Genomic DNA, 20,479 nt, shown 5'->3' with positions numbered 1-20,479 from the left:
ATGAGGATTAAGTTGTTAATATGCTGCTCCAGCCGGACAACAACTTCAAATGTGTAAACTAAGCTCCACCGTTAGCCTCCATGTTTACTTCCGCAAACACTGAGCACTTCTTCTTTTTATGGCGGCAGAACACTTAGAACGCTGACGCTATTGCGCCCTCTACTGCGCATGCGGGACACTTTCAGGTCGTTTGCCGTTTATACTGCAGAACGCATACAGGTCGCATTTACTGGCAGTGTGAACGGGCCCGGCAAAAAAAAAATCGGAATTGCCAAAAAATCGGAATTGAGTCACTTCAGGCTGCAGTGTGAATGTGTCCACTCTTGATCGTGTCAAAATAACACTTTTGAAAGTCTTATTTGTGATAGAGTTGAATCAACACTCTCAGTAGTTGCAATTTAACACACGTCCGTGTTGATTTACCTAAGACTAGTGTGTAGTGTCAAAAGTTAACACTATGAATGTGTTCATTATTAAGCTCCAGACAAGACGCCATAATGCTGCCTCCGCTCCTCGAGCAAACACGTGACGTCACAGATACGTTACAATTGTGGGAGCAGCGCTGTCTGGTTTCATAATCAACGCCAGACAGAGCTGCTTAAATGTAACTCTGTTTAGGGAAACTAACACTCATGTTGTTGAATTAGACTAAACAAGTGTTTAATTAGCACTGTACAAACAAGTGTTTAATTAGCACTGTACTTTTAACATACAACACCAACACTGGAAATCTAACACGTTTAAATTTGCTGTGCACCCTGTAACTCTTACACGCGTTCCTACTACAACACACCTGAATCAAAGCTGACTATCAGCAGTCGGCCTGTTCATGAACCATTCATCTGATGTGCGTTGGAGACAAACAGCAAAAAAAAAAATGATGCAATATTTCTCCACCGCTGATAGGGCAACTCCCTTTTCAGTGCCAACAGAAACTTACTGGTGGTGTTTGTTGTTGATAACCCATTTCCATGGCAGGGAAAGCGAAAATGACTCGTAAGTTTCGTTTTCCTGACTACAGCTGATTCTGTCGTATATAAGTAACGCGGCAGTCTGCAGAGCAACATTCAGAGGACAATCACCGCTTCAGCGTTTCTGCGGATCTACAGGCGACAGAAAATAAAGCAAAAATGAGCACACCAACAGGTAATGCCTTTTTTTCACACATATATACATGCAGGATTGTCCTTGTAGTTTACCGCGACTCTGTTTATTTATTTTTTTATTGCAGAAACAAGTGCGTTGCTTTGTTTTGAAAATCGTATTGGACGCTGACTTAATTACTATAATGATCCTATTAAGTTGAAGTTAAGATCTATGTGTAAGTTGAGGTCATAACAAAAAGCATAACATAAATTAAAGGAGAAGCTTGAAGACAGAGTTCCACTGAAAAACAAAGCTTTTCGACTTAATAAAAACCCATAATAGTGACTCGCATCGAGGAAACAGAAACATCATATGATAACTTGGCCTGTAAAAAATCTCATAAAAGAATATTTTATAAGAAGGCGAACTCTCATGGCTCGGCTAGAATAAACAATTGGGTCAAATGCGACCCCTTGTGGTCAGATGTCAGCTGAAAGAAGGTGCCAAATTTGCACATAGTCGTGTTTATGGGCTTCTCGTATTATTTCATACACCACTGAAAAGTCAGTGCAAAAATTTTTTAAATTGAGATCATAAATAGAACAACTATAACATTTTAATGTCTCAGAACATTAGAATGTTGCGAGACAAATTAAAATGCCTTTTAAATACAGAAAGTTTTAACCATTTATATCCAAAGCAGGTTTCAGCACCCTGCACGGTTTTCTGTCAACCATATAATGGAAAGTTGAGTGAAAGGAGAAAGTGCTGTAGGAAACGGTTAAGAAGTCTTAAAAAGTTTCTTTCTTTATTGAGTCTGTCTATTATTACCTGTCTATTATTACTTTTTTCAGAAAAATTAATATTGTGTTATAGCTGTGAGCTGTGTTGCATTTAGTTAAAAAAAACTGGTGAGGATTGAAATTTCAGCAAAGTTCATTCAAAAAAGAAACGAGCAAAACATATTAATGTGAAAAGTTTGTATGACAGGTTGGACTCCGTCTTTCTGGCTGGACATATTTGATGAGCTCCTTTATGATGACAATGAGCTGGACTACGGAGACGAGTGGAATCTAAACTTTAACTACACCCAAACAAACGAAATCACCAAACAAGAGAGGAAGAGAGGCTGGAAGGTGTATTCCCATTGTGCCTTTGGAAAGTACGTATTGTGCTTTTCTTATGTCTTTTGTTCTATACTAAGATATTAATGTGCCAATTGTGGACATTTGGTGTTCTGTCTAGTTTTTAGTTGCGATTTCTATGCAAGTTATATGAGGAAGCATTTTATACTGGCAGTATCATTCTTTTGAGGGGGGCACAGAAACTGTGTAAGTTGTTCATTTTGTACAGGATGTGATTTATCTATAGATGTTATCCAGAAACGTACTCTTTTTCAGAGGGAATATGGTGTAAAGTTTAGAAGCACCATTTAAAACCTGATAAAAAGCTTTGTTGAATATCCGTCTAAAGTCTGCATTCATCATCTGACTTTCCCCAGGTTCCAGTGCGGAGCTTGTCGTAAGACCTGGCGTTCGGCTCGAGCGTTGGTGCTGTTCCGCTACCGGGTGCGAAACGGCCGGGGGACGGTGATAATGCGACCTTTTGGCCAAGCTTGTAGTCGTTGTCAGGACGGGGAATATGATCTTCCAGGTTTCAACAGGAAAGATGTGGAACATGCTTTGCTCAGGCTTTTTTCCAAAATCCGCAAAAATTGCTACGGGGAGGAGGAAAGCGACGATGCTTCTTCGACATCCTCTGCTAAAGTGTGGACCAAGCCCCATGAGGCAGCACTGTGTGAGGCCTGCCACCTGGGCATTTGCTGTCTGGAGGATGAGTGAAAAGAGAGACATTCCATCGTTCTTGGTTTTGGGAGACCTTATCCTTGACATTTTGAGGTTGTAAACATGTCAGATAAAGTTTGACGTGATGCTGGGACCAAAAATTAGCTTTTGTAAAAATTAAAATTACTTTGGTAATTGTTTTGTTTAGTTACGGTAAACATATTGTACATTTGATACTTGTGCATTTATGATAAAAATATTTCACCTTATTTTATAATGATCTATACTTTTTTATCATTCAATTAAAGTAATCTAAATATATCTATGCAAGTGGGAGTTTTTTCCTTTTTTTGTCAGATGTTCCACAAAGTTTGATAATGTTGGCAATGGGGATGTTTTAACAAAAAAAATGCTTGTATATTTGTCTGCTGTTAATTCTTCACATTGTAAAGAGATTTATTATATTTAGATATATTTTCAAATATATTCATGAAACCAATACTTACAGTAGTTAAGGTACATGTATGTTAGAACAGAATGAAGTATTTCCAGTGACAATATATCCTGTTTACTGTATTTTCACTTAGCTTGGCACAACAAGCTCAGGAGACAGAAAATACCAATAGAACCAGAAAGTTTGTGTAAAAATAAAAATCTCACTCTAATATAAACTTTAGGTGTGTGTCTATGCGTGATGCATTTTTGTTACAATATGCTCGTTCTTCATTGAGTGAAGTTACTGATAGTGGTGAGAATAGCTAGAAACTTTTCGTAAGATTGGCAGTACTTCAAAATATTAAGAAATATTACTGGTAAAACTACACTGTAATACACTGAGCCAAAGTAGATATCATTCAAAATGTTAAGAGTAATTGTAACCAGTTGCTACATCTGATGGAAAAGGCTCTATAAAAAGTTGGATGATTTAATTTTATGAATGTAAGACTATCAATTAAACTTGAATCATATTCTATAATTCATCAAAAGGATACACAATTAAATGAGAAGGTTTAATTTTGTTTGTTTTTTGTTGCAAGTGTAAATAAGTGATTTTATTATTTAATGGATTACACCTCAGTACAGCAGATGGCGCTAATACACTGCGATTAAAATTTACAGACGAAGAAGACGACTTTGTTCTCTTTACTTTGTGAAAATTGTTAAACAACTCCCTCAATGTTTGGTATAAATGTTAATCAACGCCGCAGTAAAAATAGCTTTTGTCCTGTTCCCCTTAAAATCTGGTGTAATTTCGTCAGCGGTCTGTTTGCCTCTGTCAGTGGGCGGAACCCCAGAGCGATACGTCAACAATTGCGTCACTTGTGCTGGGGGGGCGGAGTGGAGAGCGTTCTCAGAACTGCGCCTGCGCACTGTATCCGGTCTGTTCTGTGTTAGCAACAACAAAGTGAAGCTGGAGCAGAGTCCGTGTCGCCTCTACGCTGTCAGCAGCATCTTCACTATCGTCCTCCGCCGGGGTCCGCTGGCTGAGAGGATGGTTGAGCGAAACGGGAGCCGGAGAAGTGAATGACATTTGTAAGACGATGGCTGTTGATGCCCGCCAGTTTCCAAACGTGTAAGTAGACGCAGTCCAGCTGTAGTGTTGGTAGTTGGAGCTAACACAAACCGCTAACGTTTAACCGAAGAAGAAATACGGAGAGACAGCTGGCTAGCCGCGGTAACAACACGGAGGTAGGCTGCTGGTTTTTGGGTGGTAACGTTTCTCACCACATCACTCTCTCTGAAAACAGGTTAGAGCGAAGCTGAAGCTCATAACTCGCAGTATGTATTTTACCTTGCCGTTGTTTGGTTGGTGATTCATACAAACTGTCAGCGGGTTGAAACAAAGGAGCGTTTAGGCGGCGGGGGGAGACCGAGGGGCCGCATGGACAAACACATGCAGAGAGAAGTCGGCTGTTGTTTGTTTGGTGCTCCATTTCATGCTGACACACTTCGGAGGATAACCACCCGAGGTCTGACCTGGATATTTAACTGATACACTGTGACCTATCTAATTTCCCTAAAAGTCGCTCTGTGTGTCATCACAGCTGCTTCTGTGTCCGACTCCAACAAGTTTTATGTCTGTTTGGGCAAACAGACATTGTCCTACAGCACTTTATATAGCAGCAGCGGAACAATCCCTACTTCAACTAAGTTAATGTGTATCAGATGATAAGAGCCGTTCATCCTCCTGCAGTTGTTCTTGATGTATTTATTGATCTCACTAAGAGTGACTTGTTATTCTCCTAACTATATCTTAAAATCAAAATCACACGTCAATGTTGTGTTATTGTATGAGCACATAAAAACCTTGAATAAATGTATTGTTAGTTAATAAAGGATGAATTATTCCTATACCTTGGGAGCTTTCAGGTATTAAGGAACACCAAGGTTTTATTAAGTTACAGTTTCAATGCTGCTATAATTGAAATAAAAGTCTTTATAATGGGAAACCTGAGAAAGAACTGGAGTGATCAGAGTTTTCTTTAGCCATACACAACCTGTATTTACACAGACCTCTCCCTCCCCCGCCTATTGCTGCATTTTGCTTTTTAGCTTACTGAGAGAAAGGTTTGCTTTGCTTACAGAAAAGACAAACTCTTGTGTTTGTAGATGTTTCCACTTGATAACAACATAGACAGTCCAGTCTTGGAAACCAAAGTACTTATTAGTTTCACACCACTTAGGTACTGACATTACTATGCAGTTGGGATCTATAAGGCAGCAATTGGGCATTGTGCTCTCAAAGTTGATTTGTTAGAAACAGGAAAAAGAAATTGGCAAGCATTTGAGTGAGGTTGACGAGAGCCAAGTTGGCAAGATGAATTAGTCGGACAGTCAGCAAAACTGCAGCACTTCTGAAGTACGTATTCCCAGCCTGCAGTGGACATTATCTGTCATAAGTGGGTCAAGGAAGTAGCATTAGTGAACTAGCAACAGGGAAACGGTGATGCTGATGCATGTCGAGGCGTAAAGGCTGGCCTTTGTGGTCTCATTCAACCATATAACCCAAATTATTTCTGTAGAAAGCAATGCTGCTTCTGATACGCTGGTGTTACTGTACGCTGTGCATTGCAGAGGGCGAGTGTTGGTTTTTATGGCAGGCTGCAATCGACATGTCTGTTAAGCAGCCAGCTGCATGCCTGAGTAAATAGGCCCGACTAATTAACCAGCTAAAATCAGCTTAACATTACTTGCACAGTGAAATGTTATGTTAATGTATAAACATAAAAAAAAAACAGAATGTATTTCTAACATTTATTTATTACATTTAACCAACAGAATGTTAGATTTTACATTAGCAGTAGGAATAACTTATTTTTCTGTAAAAGCTTTGGATATGTAAGAGTGAGAATGTGGTATAACCGCCACATTCTCAAGTACATATTTCTGTTACCCTAACGAAAGTTATGGGTTGTGCTATTTGCGTTTTTACACCTTAAGCATCTTTTCTTTAAATATGGGGGAACATATTTCAGCAAACTTACCTTCAGTGTGCAGCAACACATGGAGAAAGGGAGCCGTAGGCCTACTCCTCCCAGCATACGACCAAGAAAAACTCTGGTCACTATGGCAACTTCTCTGGCGTCTCATTAAAAAAACTTTAAAGAACAACAACCGTAACATGGAAACATTTTTGCTGTTTTCAAACCTAAACTTTGATACTGGTAACCAACCCTCACAGTCCACAAAAGTGCCTGCATTTTATCAATCACATTATGATGTGAAGTCTTTCACAAGTTTATTATTCTGAAATAATAAATTGAGTACATTTTTTTTCTCTTGCTCTGTAATCTCTTACTATTCCTAAGCAACTTAAGTGTTTTAGTTGTCCTTTTGCACGAGGCCTGTGCAGCCCTCTGGAATAAATTAAACTCATTACTGTGGATTTTTCCGACATCGTTCAGACCTCCTTTCTCAATTGGATTTGAAACTGAAAAGACGAACGTCTAGTTAACAGGAAATTAGTCAAATGTTTCAGCTCCAGCTGACCACTAAATGACGTCTTCCTCAGATTTTACACCACTAGATAACTAACAGGAAGAGTGTAATCCTTTGAATTCCAGGATTCCTTCTTGACCAGACTTCCTGCCCTTATTTAGTAAGAGAGGCAGGCAAGATATATGCACAGAGGTGAAGTGAACTGGAAGTAAACTAGTGCACACAGAAAGGAGGGAAGCAGACAGATTGACCCATTAACTGTTGCAGCCCATTTCACTACTTGGGTTTTACACGAAAACACAGAATCCAGAAGTGTTTTGGGATTATTCTCAGTCTTAGCAGCTTCTGTTTGACCCTTGTGTCTCATCTGTCAGCGTACATTTTCGCTGTCTGTCAGCGCAGAGGAGCGGGGGCGGGGGGGATAGGCACTCATCCACGTTATTCAAATGTTCCCAAGTCCGGGCAGTCAGCGGGCAACTGTAGCCAGCCTAAAAAAGGGGGCTCTTTGTGAAGGCCAGACAGATGGCCATAGAATGAAGACTGTAATGATACCCTCGGCAGCCCAGCACACACACAGACTCATGCGCTCGTCACACACTCCGCTCATTACGGGACGTCGCTGCGTGTGCGTTCAAGACGGGCTTAGCTGTTTGTGAGGAAAAGGGAGAGGTGGGGAGGATCAGGAAGGAAGCGAAGCAGAACACGTTGATAACGACGGCGATTATATGCAACATGTGAGCAGAGAAAGATGCTGCTTGTTTGTTGTTTTTTTTATTTTTTATTTTTGCTGCATCGCTCCATTGTTGTTGTTTTTGCAATATATTAAAAAAAAGTTTCTCCTGTTGTCGGGAAGAGATGGGAGGATTTGCAGTGTTGTGAAAAAGTATTTTCCCTCCTTACAGATTTAATTTCCTTTTTCACTTTTGTCACATTTAAATGTTTCGGATCATCAAACAAATTTCCATATCAAACAAATATAACCTGACGGACTAAAAAAAAGCTGTCTTTAAATAACGATCTATTCATTTATTAAAGGAAAGAAAGCTAGTGCCACCCGGCAATGTGTGGAAACCGTAATTTTCCCCTTACTGATCATTGGGATGACCACATTTTGTGAGCGCACTCAAAACTGGTAAGTAGATTGAATCTGGCTGAAAACCTGGAGAAGGCTAAAAGATCTCAAAAAGCAGTTTGGCTTGGTGCTAATTATTTCAAAAGAAATTCAAATGAGCAAAAGAGTAACTGACATTTGTTGGTGTGAAATGGTTTACAAAGTCATTCCTAAGGCTTTGGTACTCCACCAAACCACGCTGGACGCCATTATCCAAAGATGGAGTAAACGTGGAGCTGTGACGACCCTTCCCCGAAGTGGCTGGCCTGCTCCAAAACAACATGGGCTCATCCAGAAAATCCCAAGAGAATCAAAAAATATTTGAGGACTTCATGCATCAACTGCTGTAGTTAAGGTCAATGTTTGTGAATCAACATTAATGTGAAAAGCAACCATTTTTATATTCCCAAATACTTTTCATCTGATTCATCAAGACTTGATGAATCTGAAGGAATCATGCGCTCACTTCTCTCAAACACAAACTCCTGTTGGAGAATGTCAGCCAATCATTTTCTGACCTTAAATTAAAGCTTATTTTAATCATCTAGTGGGACAATGACCCAAAGTAAATCTGCATGTCTATCCCAAAGGGCTCAAAACAAACCAAATGAAGGTTTTGCACGGGTCTAGTCAAAGTCTGACTTTAGATTCTTTGGTATGAGTTCAAGTAGGTGGATCATTTTCCAATACCCTCCAGTGTGGCTAAATTAAAAACCATTCCAATAAGAAGAATTAGCCAAAATTCCTCCAAAGCGTTGTAAAACACACCGATTGGTTGCTGCCAAATTTATTCGGTTTAGGGGGAGATTACCATTTTTACCATTAATCCAGGTTGGTTTTACCATTAATCAGGATATCTTTTTCCTGAGCCTGCAATAAATAAAATCATCATTTGAAAATTACCTTTTGTATTCACAGAGATCATATTTGTCTGATTATTAAGATTTAGTTGTCTGAAATATAGAACTGTTCCAAAAGCAGAAGAAGAAACCTATAAGCGCGGAGATGCTTTTTCAGATCACTGTACTGTGTAAGCCTCCTCTGTGGGAGCAGCCACAGTTGTGGTTTTTGGGTTTAGCGCCTGCGAGAGAAAGTAAAACTGGTTTGGCTTGGTACTTTAGTGCTGCATGGCTTAACTCACTCTCAGGCCTTCGGTGGCTGGAAAGCGTATCAACTGTGTAATATATGCAGCTACTTGCCCCTAGACTCACAGTGGCCAGCTGTGGTAATATTGACAGTGCTTTTCATCATCTGACTTGCTGATCAATAACTTAGATATCATTAACCGACTCTTCTAGCTTGGGCCTCTCTCTTATCTTCCTTTCTTTCTGGCTCCTTGTCTGTTTTCTTTTATGTCTGGTGAGATAATGTCCTCGCTGCAGAACATCAGCTGATCAATCGATGCAGTTATTGATTGAGGCTTTTCTCCTTCTATCTCTCTCGCTTTATCTCTACTCCCAAACTTTCCGTCCTTTTTTTTCCCCCCGTCCCTCTTCTTTTCCCGACCTTCGCAACCCATTTCTTTCCACTTAACTCAAATCTGGTCCTACTCTTGTGTCACGCAGTTCCCTCCAATCAATCTCCTGCCTGTCTCTCTCTTTTATGTGCAGGGAAGGAGGACGCAGAACCATGTTGCTTTAAATTGTGACCTGCGGTGAACGGGGGAGGCAGAACAGGAGGAGGAGGAGGACTGAGGCGTAGGCAAGCATTGAGTGATCTGCCACGACTCCCAGTTGGTGGCCAACCGCAAGCGCGACACAATGGGCAACACGGCCACCAAGTTCCGCAAGGCGCTGGTGAGCGGCGACGAGGCACTGGCCTGGCAGCTGTATGAGGGCAACCCTCAGTTCAGGGACAGCCTGGACCCGAACGCATCATACGGAGAGCAATACCAGCACAACACACCTCTGCACTACGTATGCCGCCACGCCATGACGCGGCTGCTCAGGTTTGTTGTTTAGATCTTTTTTCTTCTTCTTCTTCTTTTTACATTTTTAAGGCAGAGTAAAAAGGCAATGAGTCATCAGTGAATTTGTTGCAATGTTACATAGAAAAGATTATCTTCCATACAGAGTTTCTAAATGACACTGCAGTCCACAAGGAAATGCATCAGCCTTGAGTACAAGGGAAAATCTAATCTTATTTAGTCTGATATGAAGCTGCCAACTAAAGCCTCAGACATAATCAGTGACATCAGGGAGCACTTGTGATAAAATTTAGTTCCAGGGATAATTTGGAGTCTGAGTCTAATCTAAAAAAAAGAAACAAAAAAAAAAAACAGCTCTTGCAATTTCAGTGCGCTGCTAAGTTTGTTGGCAACATTGATCAGCAGCAGTTTCTCCACGTACCTGATGATACACTCATGGGAGAAAGTAAGTTTACACAACTATCAATATAAGTGTACCCTTTGGTTCAAAACCTTCTCTGAGAGCAAAGTCTTGAAGCTGCCATTTTCAGTCGCTTTAAATCCTTCCCAGCCTCCTCTGAGTTTTAGGCTTTGACTGGGCTATTGCCCAGTCAAAGCCTAAGTGCCGATTTCTTTTTTTTCCCAGCCACTCTGCACTACGTTTTTCTAGAGTCTTTGAGATAATTGTCCGGTAACTTACAGATTCAGTCAAGCTCTCACATGACAAAAATTACCTCACATTGAGGTCAAAATTACAGACTACAGGACAGCCCTGTGGTAAACCCCAATCATTACCCCTCCATCGCCGTGCTTATCAGTTTGTATGAGTTGTACGTGCTAATATGTGGTTTTTATCTTTTCGCCAAAAACGGTGTACTGCTTTGCAGCCATGTGTCTCCACTTTCATCTTACCGACGGCGATCATTTCAAAAGACTTTTGGTTCATTCAGATGTGGCTTTGGAAAGCCAAACTGTACTTCTACATTATTTCCTTTAAGTGAGAACACGGTCTTGCTTTAATCATTTCAAACAAGCCATTCGTGTCCAGTGCTTTTATAATTGTGCTATCATGAAATTTAACCTGTTAAGTTGCATTTAGTTGTCGCCTATATGGCTTGTGTGAACTACAAATGAGTCTTTCTGTGGCTTTCTTTCAACAATAGACACTCTTCCATAGGGCTGTGTAATTTTATCGATTCTACGATATTTATTTAAAAAAATATGTTCCTCGGAAAGTATCGATTTTCCATCCGCGAGTATCAGTGCATTAAATCCTTCTTTGAGTTTTATGTCAAATCCACATGACTTAAATGATGATTTTTATCCAGTTGCACGTGTACATTAAAGTGACATATAATGAAACAACCAGTTACAATTAATTAATTAATTAAATGATCCATCCATCCATCCATCCATCCATTTTCTGTCACCCTTGTCCCTCAGTGGGGTCGGGAGGGGTGCTGGTGCCTATCTCCAGCTCACGTTCCGGGCGAGAGGCGGGGTACACCCTGGACAGGTCGCCAGTCTGTCGCATTAATTAAATGAAATAAATAAATTACATGATATAAGGGAATGAGACAAAAAAGGTTCCTTTTCTGCATAACCAAATACACAAAGCCACACAATGAACATGTAAACAAAGCACATGTGTAACAGATGTATAACAAAAACATTTATTACAGCAGTATTACACCATCAGTTCAATTCATTCAATCCAAGTTTATGGAAGAGTCACAAAATGTCATCAAAATCAAAGTCCCTCTAAAATCTTTCAGAAAATCTTAAAAATGCATCGAATCGTATCATTTGCTGAATATTGCAACATTCAGCAAACGATTCTACGGCAGGGGTGGGCAATCCTGGTCCTCGAGGGCCGGTGTCCTGCAACTCTTAGATGTCTCCCGGGTCCAACACACTTGAATCCAACAGCTGAATCCCCTCCTCAGTGCAGTCAAGTTCTCCAGAGTCCTGCTAATGACCTCATTATTTGACTCGGGTGTGTTGAAGTAAATATGTATATAAAAGTTGCAGGAAACCGGCCCTCGAGGCCTGGAGTTGCCCACCCCTGTTCTGCTGTGTTCTCTGTCTTCATTATTCTGCTTGTTATATTAACAGTCACCTATAAAGTTAACTTGTTTCTAAGAGATTTCTGGATGATTTGCTAAGACATTACGCTTCCCTTATTTGAACCTTGACCAAAGTTTTGGAACCACGGACAAAAAAGTTTCTCAGGTTGACCGTCAACCAGTTCTAGAAAAATGGGTTTGAGATGAACATAAGAGGATAGATATGCTCTGCTGTGGTTTCGGAGGGATTTTTAAAATAAATTAGGTCATGGGCTTTGGGTTACAAACTGAAGACGGGTACAGAACCGACCTCAGAACATGCATTCAGGGGAAAAAAATAGTTAATTTTCTCTTTCTTTAATATAATATATTTGCCTCTTGGATAGATTTTACTTATATTTTACGAGGCAACTCTTGAGAGTCCCTTCTACTTTATGAAAGTGCAACGCTGAATCTCCACAGCTCCCCTGTAAGAGTATTATTAGATTTTAATCCACTGCATTGTGCAGTTGGGAGTCTCGGTTTCTTCACATTCGATTAAAGTCGCTGCACACAGACACAAGCACCGGCACAGCAACAACGGGAGTGACAGCAGCATTTGTCAAGGCAGGAAACATAAAGCAGATCTGCTGAGTCTTAAGCCAAAATGCCAGGGTCAAACTAAAGGAACACATGTGGAGTTGAGAGATCATTGTAGCGTTTTGTACCTCCTGTAGAGATTATTAAACTCCTGGCTGTGACCAAGACAGCTGGATCTTTCCCTCAGTTTCCTTTATCTCCTCCTTACACTTCTTAGGCTTTCTTTCCACGATTAGAACAGGAAGCTTGTTGGAAAAGGCCAGTCAATTATCTGTGCATCTGCATGTGTGCAGGAGCATTTAGGATTTGAGGTGGTGGGAGGGCGTTGGAGAAAACCACAGTTACTTAATGTGTCTGTGTCTGAGAACATTGCACACGACGAATCAATTGGTGTGGTATTTGTGTTCCTTTCCACTAACCCTATAATAGGGCAGAGAGGCGTGCTGAACGTTGAGCTCTGCTTCTGATAAGCATTGGAGGAAATGCTCCTTTTGTTCCAGGGGGCTCGCATGCATGGAGACAAGTGGAGAAGTCTCAGACAAAATAAAGACTAATATAAGAAGACATGCGTGGATTCAGCAGTTTTCCTTCTCCAGATTATTTTTAACATATCTCCTCCATGCTTATTCATGCTCCTGCAGTCGGGCCCAGTGGGTCGGCCTGACATGCAATCCTCTGAGATGGTGAAACCGGGAGAAACAAACGCAACTGTTTCGGGGAAACAGGGCGCAGTTCAGGAAGTGTGACCCTTCCTCCACAAGAAGTGAGTAGGAAGTCTTAGAAAATATGTAAATAACCACCCCGACTCATTGAGAATGTTTAACCTCTGTTGTTAAGAGACAAAGCAGGAAGCGTTTAGTCTCGGAGCTCAGATTTACCACTTGCCTTTCGACGTCTGAAAGGTGACCTCCGCCAGCCGCCGTCCCCTGTTGGATTCGACTCCATTCAGCCTTGGCGGAGGGCTTTTGTGCGTGTAAATGTGTTGAGGTGGGGGGTATTGGTTTGGAGCTGAGAGGGAATAATTAGCGATTATTACTGTGCGAGTGAATTGGCTGTGTGCTGTGATTAGAGCAAAGCTGCAGGGGCTCGTGGCTGACAGGATAAGTGGGTCGAAAGGGGAAAATGCTGGGCTGCGCTTTCGGAAAACATTTAAAACTTTGAGAACGTTCAGGCCTGACACTAAGAGCCGTCCTGGGTGATCTGATTGCATCTCGGCAGCGGAAAACACAGGTGTGAATGCACTAAAAAGGATTTTAGGGCTGTCTGGAGCGCTTGATTTGGCATTCGTTAGGATGTCTGAATGCAATCTTTAGTAGCAGCTAAGTCCTGGAGGTCTTCTGGTGTAAAATTAAAGAAAAACTTCCTTTGGAGAGTTATGGGAGAATCAGTCACTCTCGTCAGCTTATTTAAGACAGCTAAACCCCTAAATAAAGGACCATTTCTCAGGTTTTGGTCAACAAACGAGTCTCTTCACAGGATCCACACATCAAGTCTCATACTTGCTTTAGCAATCAGTGGTTTAATATTACTCTCTGTAAAGCACTCAGTATTTTGGGACTAATTGTATCATTTAAGATATTAATAGTGTGTGTGTATATATATATATATATATATACACACACATACACACACACACACACTATTAAATACTACATTAACAGGCCTGAGGAAGCATATATATATATGTAGTATTTATTGTTCAGATGAGGAAATTTATGTGTTAATATGTTTACTTGGATGCAACGATGGTCACTGTAATGCGGCGCATTTTTAATGCGACCTGAGAATGGTCATTGTGAAGCTCGTCTATTTACATCTGAACAGTCTGTGGGGAAAACAACCCAGATTAAGTCATTTTTACCTTTTTGCCATCACATCCTGTTTTCTTCTTTTATTAAAGTCTGATTAGAAAGGCTCGGGTCTAAAATAATCAGGCTTTCTAAGGCCGTACTGTTTAGTCGAATAAGAAGCACGGTGCCAACTAAAAGGCTCTAATCAGTAAATGGGGGTTTTGACAGACAAATGGCAGAAGGAAAACTGTTTGCTAAACAGAGCTGCAGCAACATCCTGACTCCTGCAACAGGCACATTCATTTAATCCCCATGTGTCAACCAGGATGACGATTATCTCTGAGATGCTGAGCAGAAATAGTCAATATTCTACCATACTGCCTCTCCCACTGCTTTCTGCTGTTCATCTTGAGCATCCTGACTTTTTCCACACACCTGAATTGTTCTTTCTCTTCGTCTGTTTGCTTCCCGTACTATTCTTTTTTGATTCCTTCAGCACTCTATTTTACAACTTCTTTTTTTATATACGTATATTTGAGTTTCACCTGCTGTTTTCTGTCTCGGCTAGGTCGTTCCTGTTCAGCAAAGAGGGCAACCCAAACAAGCGCAACGTGCACAACGAGACATGCCTCCACGTCCTGTGCCAAGGCCCGCAGATCCTGCTGCTGCCAGAGGGAGCGCTCTCTCCACGGCTGGCCCGACCGCAGAGGGACGAGCAGCGCCGCGCAGACTGCCTCCAGGTACGAACGCACCAACAGCAGTGTGCAGTGTACGCAAATTTAAGATGTAATAATGATGAGCTTTCCTCCCGAGGACAGATGATCCTGAGCTGGACCGGCGCCAGACTGGAAGGAGGCCAGTACGAGAAGGCCAACGTGAACGCCACCGACAACCACCACAGCACCTGCCTGCACTACGCCGCTGCTGCAGGCATGAAGAGCTGCGTGGAGGTGAGACCAACCCTGTTGAGACAGTATGTTTATATATTTTCTCCCTTTTTCCCCACAAGCTTAAAGCTTTTTTACATTTCCTGAAAGTAAAGCCGCAAAGCCCAGTGTATTTTATTTAGATTTTACGTTGTGCGACTTTGGTGTGAAAGGAAAATTATGTTTTGTTTTCTAAAGTTTTGCAACATCTAAAAATCTGGAAAATGTGCAAAACTGAGTCAGTATTATAAAACCCATCAGTAATTTGTTTATCATTTTCTTCGGGGGTTTTTTTTTTTTTTTTTTTTTACTAATTTATTGAACTTTAGGAACATTAGAAACCACTACATTTCCACTGCTTATAGATGGTTTTTATGCTTCTTAATATTCTACTACCTCTATAAAGGTTTGCCTCAGTGTATTATAAGCCTGGCGGGCCACCAGGCTTTTCTTGTGCCCCCACCAGGCTTAGCATTGCTTATTTATTTTATTTTTTTTTTTTTAATTGCATTTTTAAGACATAGTTGGTGTTCAGATATTAATCTTCCAACAACACATAATTATCGAGTGATATTTTCAAATTTCCTGTCAACTTTAAACATTTTTAAACTCAAAAACACAGCGGACCGCTGGATGAGTTACAGCTGAGCTCCACAACCAGCCGGGCTTAGCTTCTGTGGAAACCTTAACTTTGCCACCTTGTTTCCTCCGACGTAAATCCATTCTCATGCATTAATCTCTTATTATCATCTTTCCTCTTTTCTGCGTTCCTGCTCTTCTCCCGGTGTGTAGCTGCTGATCCAGAGCGAGGCCGATCTCTTTGTGGAGGACGAGGACAAGCTGACGCCTTGCGACCACGCCGAGCGGCACCACCACACCGACTTGGCACTCAGCTTGGAGTCGCAGATGGTTTTCTCCTGCGCCTCGGCTCAGCAGTCAAACGGAGACGCACACGGCGAGAGCCGCCTGCCGCAATATAAGGATGTGAGAGCACGGTCACGAGATCTGGGGGGGGGTTCCTGCTGGCTCAAGTTATTTTTATACCTGTGTCGTATCTTTGAATCGATTTTTTTTTTCTTGACACATTTTGCTTCAGAACTACACACATGGCTGAAATGATTATGTAATGACAGTGAGAATATTTCCCTTCTTGTTTTTTTTTTTTTTTTACTAATGTCACCTTAACTTTGTTTATGTTGCTTTAATCGTTACCTTTCAGATATGTCTTCATTTTGTCAACAAAATGACTTGGCAAAGCTTTCTAAAGGCAAAGTTATTGCAGTTCTAGAGAAATTTTGTTTTGATAGTAAAAAAGAAGCACAAAAAGTATCATAATTATTGGACTCTCAGGCTAAATGCTATATTGTCAAAGTAAACAAGTTGCCTAAGAACAAACTGTAGATTTGTACCAAATAGGTCGTAGCTTTCACATTGTTAAAGTATTTTTTTTTTTTTTTTACTTCATCAACAGAATTGTGTCTTCGCAGCGTTTTTTCTTTAACGAAGGTCGCAGCTTAGTGGTTCTTAGTGCACGCACATACCAGACCTCTCGTCCTGTTTCTCAGCCTCCTTGCATTTTGGGGAGCAGCACAGTTGTATAGCAGCAGCTGCTGCCAACAGATACCAGTCTGATCTTTATTCCTGCAGCCAAATCCATGCTAATACCCAATCTCCTCATCCCACCACTACAGCCACCCTCCTCCCACTCTTCACCTGATATCTGTTCATTTCTCATGATCTTTTTCACTTTCCCAGTTTTATCACAGCACAGTTATTTTCTCGTTTTTTGATAAAAGCTGACCTCATTCCTGATTTTTAATTTTTTTTTCACCTGAATATTTCTCTCTCTCTCTCTCTCCTTCCAGCCTTACGAGGGACTGAAGATTCAGGATCTGCGCCGACTGAAGGACATGCTGATCGTAGAGACTGCGGACATGCTGCAAGCTCCACTTTTCACAGCTGAAGCCCTGCTTCGAGCGCATGGTTGTGCTTCTGACTTGGCGAAATATGATATTTTAAAATTATGTTTCCATAATGATGCCGTAAAGTCTTTTGTTTATGTCCTTCTTTTCAGATTGGGACAGAGAAAAGCTTCTGGAAGCCTGGATGTCTGACGCTGAAGGCTGCTGCCAGCGCTCTGGCGTCACCATGCCCACCCCACCGCCCAGCGGCTACAACGCCTGGGACACCCTGCCGTCTCCCCGCACTCCAAGGACGCCGCGCTCACCCCTAACGCTCACCCTCACCTCCCCCACCGACAGCTGCCTGACACCAGGAGAGGAAGGCCTGGCTACGGTGAGAAACGAGGAAAGAGTTCAGCAAGAAGCCATGGAAACCATCCTTTATATGAAGAGTTAAATTTGTGGTTTGGTAGCAGCAGATCAAAGAGCATCCCTCCTGCTATTCTCATCTTTCTGTGTTTTTTTTTTTTTTTTTGCTTTCATAAAAACATTTAATGGAAAATTGAGCTAAATCCTGGAAGAAATCTTGTTAAAGGCTATAAAAGACTTTAGACTGAGGCAGGGGTTCACCTAGCAGCAGGGCAGTCACCCAAAACACACAGCCATAGCTACAATGCTTTCTACATCAACGCATATTTACGTCTTCAGATGAACTACTTGACCTAAAGGTGGGAGAGGCGAGACTTGAAGATCAATGTTCACAGATATCATTTTGCAAAGAGGAATGTGCAAAAATGTGTTTTCAATGCTGCAAAGCCGGCAGAGAGAGAGAGTTGCCCCCGACGATTTTCAGGTCAAATTAGCAACAAAATAAATGATTGATCGACGTGTCAAATCAGGGGAGCAAGTACTCAGTTTTTTTTAAATATTTTTGTTTAGAAAACTTTCTAAGCTACTCCACTTCAGTACCTCTTTGTATTGCTCCTTCACATTTATTCCCAATAAAATACTTGGTAGGGTTTGGTAACAACATGACAAAATGAAAAATGTGAATACTTTACATTAGAGATAAAAATGCAGTTCATTAGAAGCGAACAGTATTGTTTTAAGGACAGTTTTATCACATCCTGTGTCTGTTCTCTCTGCGTTCTCCCTGCAGTGTGGCATCTGTCTCTGCTCCATCTCAGTCTTTGAAGACCCGATCGACATGTCCTGCGGTCATGAGTTTTGCAGATCCTGCTGGGAGGGGTAAGGCCTTAATTCCAGCGTGTGCCTGTATGTGTTCTTACTTTTTGCCCGTATTGATTGTTTTCTCTTGTTTTCCTTCAGGTTTCTCAACATAAAGATTCAGGAAGGCGATGCTCACAACATCTTCTGCCCTGCCTACGAGTGTTACCAGCTGGTTCCTGTGCATGTGATAGAGAGCGTGGTTTCTAGAGAGATGGATCAGCGGTACCTGCAGTTCGATATCAAGGTAGAAACATCATGTTCAGATTATTGGAATCAAAGGAAAGATTTTTTTACGTCCAGTTTGTGTTTGTTTTCGTTTTGTTTGTTTTTTTTTGAAGTGTTGTGTAACCTTTTCCTCTCTGCCGTCCAACGTTTATCTCTGTTTTTTTTTTAACCTCTCATGCGCGCTTGTACTGCAGGCCTTCGTGGAAAACAACCCATCCATCCGCTGGTGTCCCGCGGCTCGCTGTGAGCGAGCGGTGAGGCTCACCAGACCGGGGCCCGGAGACAGCGACCCCCACAGCTTTCCCCTGCTGCCGTCCCCAGCTGTCGACTGTGGCAAGGGTCACCTGTTCTGCTGGTAAACACCATGATTTATTATTCTGCAGGCATGGATAAACACACACAGAGTCCATAGAATTTGTCTTAGCACTGTTAGAGAAGCTAAAAGCAGAAATGTTATCCCCTCTTTCTGTTGTATTTTAAAGTGACAAGCCGGTTTTGTGCTGGTTTCTCTGTGCTCGGCTCTGTTTATCACCCTCGTGTCCGCAGGGAATGCCTCGGCGAGGCCCACGAGCCGTGTGATTGTCAGATGTGGAGGAACTGGCTCCAGAAAGTCACAGAGATGAAGCCTGAGGAATGTAAGCCCCAACCTCTTTTTCCGGGAACTTTCAGTTACCAGGAATCTTTCTAGCTTTAACCACAACAAGTCGGTTTTACTGCAGCTGTCAGATCTTTCCACCAGGAAGTCTCTAATATATCTCTGTAACAGCCTGACAGGTGTTGAGCTCTCTGACATTTGCTGACTTGTTTGGCTGAATGCTGGTGCTGGACAGGAGAAATGTCGCCAACATGTGATTTTTTTTTTTTTTTTTTTGCCACAGTGGCAGGAGTGAGCGAGGCGTACGAAGATGCCGCTAACTGCCTGTGGTTGTTGACCAACTCCAAACCGTGTGCCAACTGCAAGTCGCCCATTCAGAAGAATGAGGGCTGCAACCACATGCAATGTGCCAAAGTAAGCTGCGCAATCTCTGATCCGCCTTGTCGTTTGTTGACACGTTTTGATTAATTGTATGATGAGAGTTTAGGACTCTCTTTATGTGGGTTATACAAGATTCAATACAGAGTCTGGAAAGGTCTTTTCCAGATCATGGCAAACTCTTGTTTTTTATTTTCTAAAATGAACTCTGAAGTCTAGAATTTTGTAAATTTTTGCCTGGAGACCCGAACTCTGTATTTCTGTATAAAACAAACGCTGCTGCCTTTCTATCTCTCTCTCCATGCAGTGTAAATATGATTTCTGCTGGATATGCCTGGAGGAGTGGAAGAAGCACAGCTCGTCCACAGGAGGCTACTATCGTTGCACTCGCTATGAGGTCATTCAGCAGCTAGAAGAGCAGTCCAAAGAGATGACTGTGGAGGTAGAAGAAAAAAAAAAACGCTCTTTTCCTCTCAGCTTAAGACAGTACGGAAGAGGGTTAAAAAATAATGGGAAAAAAAATAATAAAAAATTCGGTAACACTTTATTTGAAGGGGTGAGCATAAGACTGACATGACACTGTCATAAACATGACATAACACCTGTCAGGAACATGAAGAAGTCTTTATGAATGTTTATGACTGTTGTCATGAAGTGTGATTCGGTAAATGTCAACTTTTAGAGCAAAGTTGCTCTAAAAGTTGCATTAAAAGTCCATTAAAAGTGCTAACTTTGCATGATTTTGTAAATTATGATAATTTAATGCAAGTTTGGCATTTTTAATGGACTTTCAATGCAACATTTAGAGCAACTTTGCTCTAAAAGTTGACATTTACCTCCATTAAAAGTGCTAACTTTGCATGATTTTGTAAACTATGATAATTTAATGCAAGTTTTGCATTTTTAATGGACTTTCAATGCAACATTTAGAGCAACTTTGCATTAAAAGTGTCATTACTTACC

At 41.4% G+C, this 20,479-nt stretch overlaps 3 protein-coding genes across 4 annotated transcripts in view; 2 read left to right on the top strand and 1 right to left on the bottom strand.

The window, feature by feature from the left end:
- fam83hb (family with sequence similarity 83 member Hb) overlaps positions 1-6,449 on the bottom strand; it is a 29,082-nt gene extending 22,633 nt beyond the window's left edge. The window contains exon 1 of the mRNA XM_016669294.1: positions 6,356-6,449. The gene's annotated coding sequence lies outside the window, so the exon portion shown is untranslated. The remainder of the gene's footprint in view (positions 1-6,355) is intronic.
- On the top strand, positions 821-3,197 carry LOC103135109 (receptor-transporting protein 4-like). The gene is made up of 3 exons (XM_007547714.2): positions 821-1,146; positions 2,077-2,248; positions 2,588-3,197. The coding sequence occupies exons 1-3, from the start codon at positions 1,131-1,133 to the stop codon at positions 2,925-2,927; spliced, it is 528 nt and encodes a 175-aa protein (XP_007547776.1). The 5' UTR covers positions 821-1,130; the 3' UTR covers positions 2,928-3,197.
- LOC103135104 (ankyrin repeat and IBR domain-containing protein 1-like) overlaps positions 3,644-20,479 on the top strand; it is a 25,987-nt gene continuing 9,151 nt past the window's right edge. For both annotated transcript variants that reach the window (XM_016669292.1, XM_007547707.2), the window contains exons 1-13: positions 3,644-4,443; positions 9,531-9,868; positions 14,830-15,001; positions 15,080-15,211; positions 15,980-16,171; positions 17,053-17,170; positions 17,262-17,482; positions 18,248-18,336; positions 18,418-18,562; positions 18,738-18,898; positions 19,090-19,178; positions 19,422-19,552; positions 19,824-19,958. In XM_016669292.1, the coding sequence (XP_016524778.1) occupies positions 9,681-9,868; positions 14,830-15,001; positions 15,080-15,211; positions 15,980-16,171; positions 17,053-17,170; positions 17,262-17,482; positions 18,248-18,336; positions 18,418-18,562; positions 18,738-18,898; positions 19,090-19,178; positions 19,422-19,552; positions 19,824-19,958 (1,773 nt within the window). In that variant the 5' untranslated portion in view covers positions 3,644-4,443; positions 9,531-9,680. The remainder of the gene's footprint in view (positions 4,444-9,530; positions 9,869-14,829; positions 15,002-15,079; positions 15,212-15,979; positions 16,172-17,052; positions 17,171-17,261; positions 17,483-18,247; positions 18,337-18,417; positions 18,563-18,737; positions 18,899-19,089; positions 19,179-19,421; positions 19,553-19,823; positions 19,959-20,479) is intronic.

This window comes from Poecilia formosa, unplaced genomic scaffold (assembly GCF_000485575.1).
Source record: "Poecilia formosa unplaced genomic scaffold, Poecilia_formosa-5.1.2 Scaffold21, whole genome shotgun sequence".
NCBI lineage: Eukaryota > Metazoa > Chordata > Actinopteri > Cyprinodontiformes > Poeciliidae > Poecilia > Poecilia formosa.
Note: the sequence above shows the minus strand (reverse complement) of the source record. Positions and strands in the feature narration are given on the sequence as shown.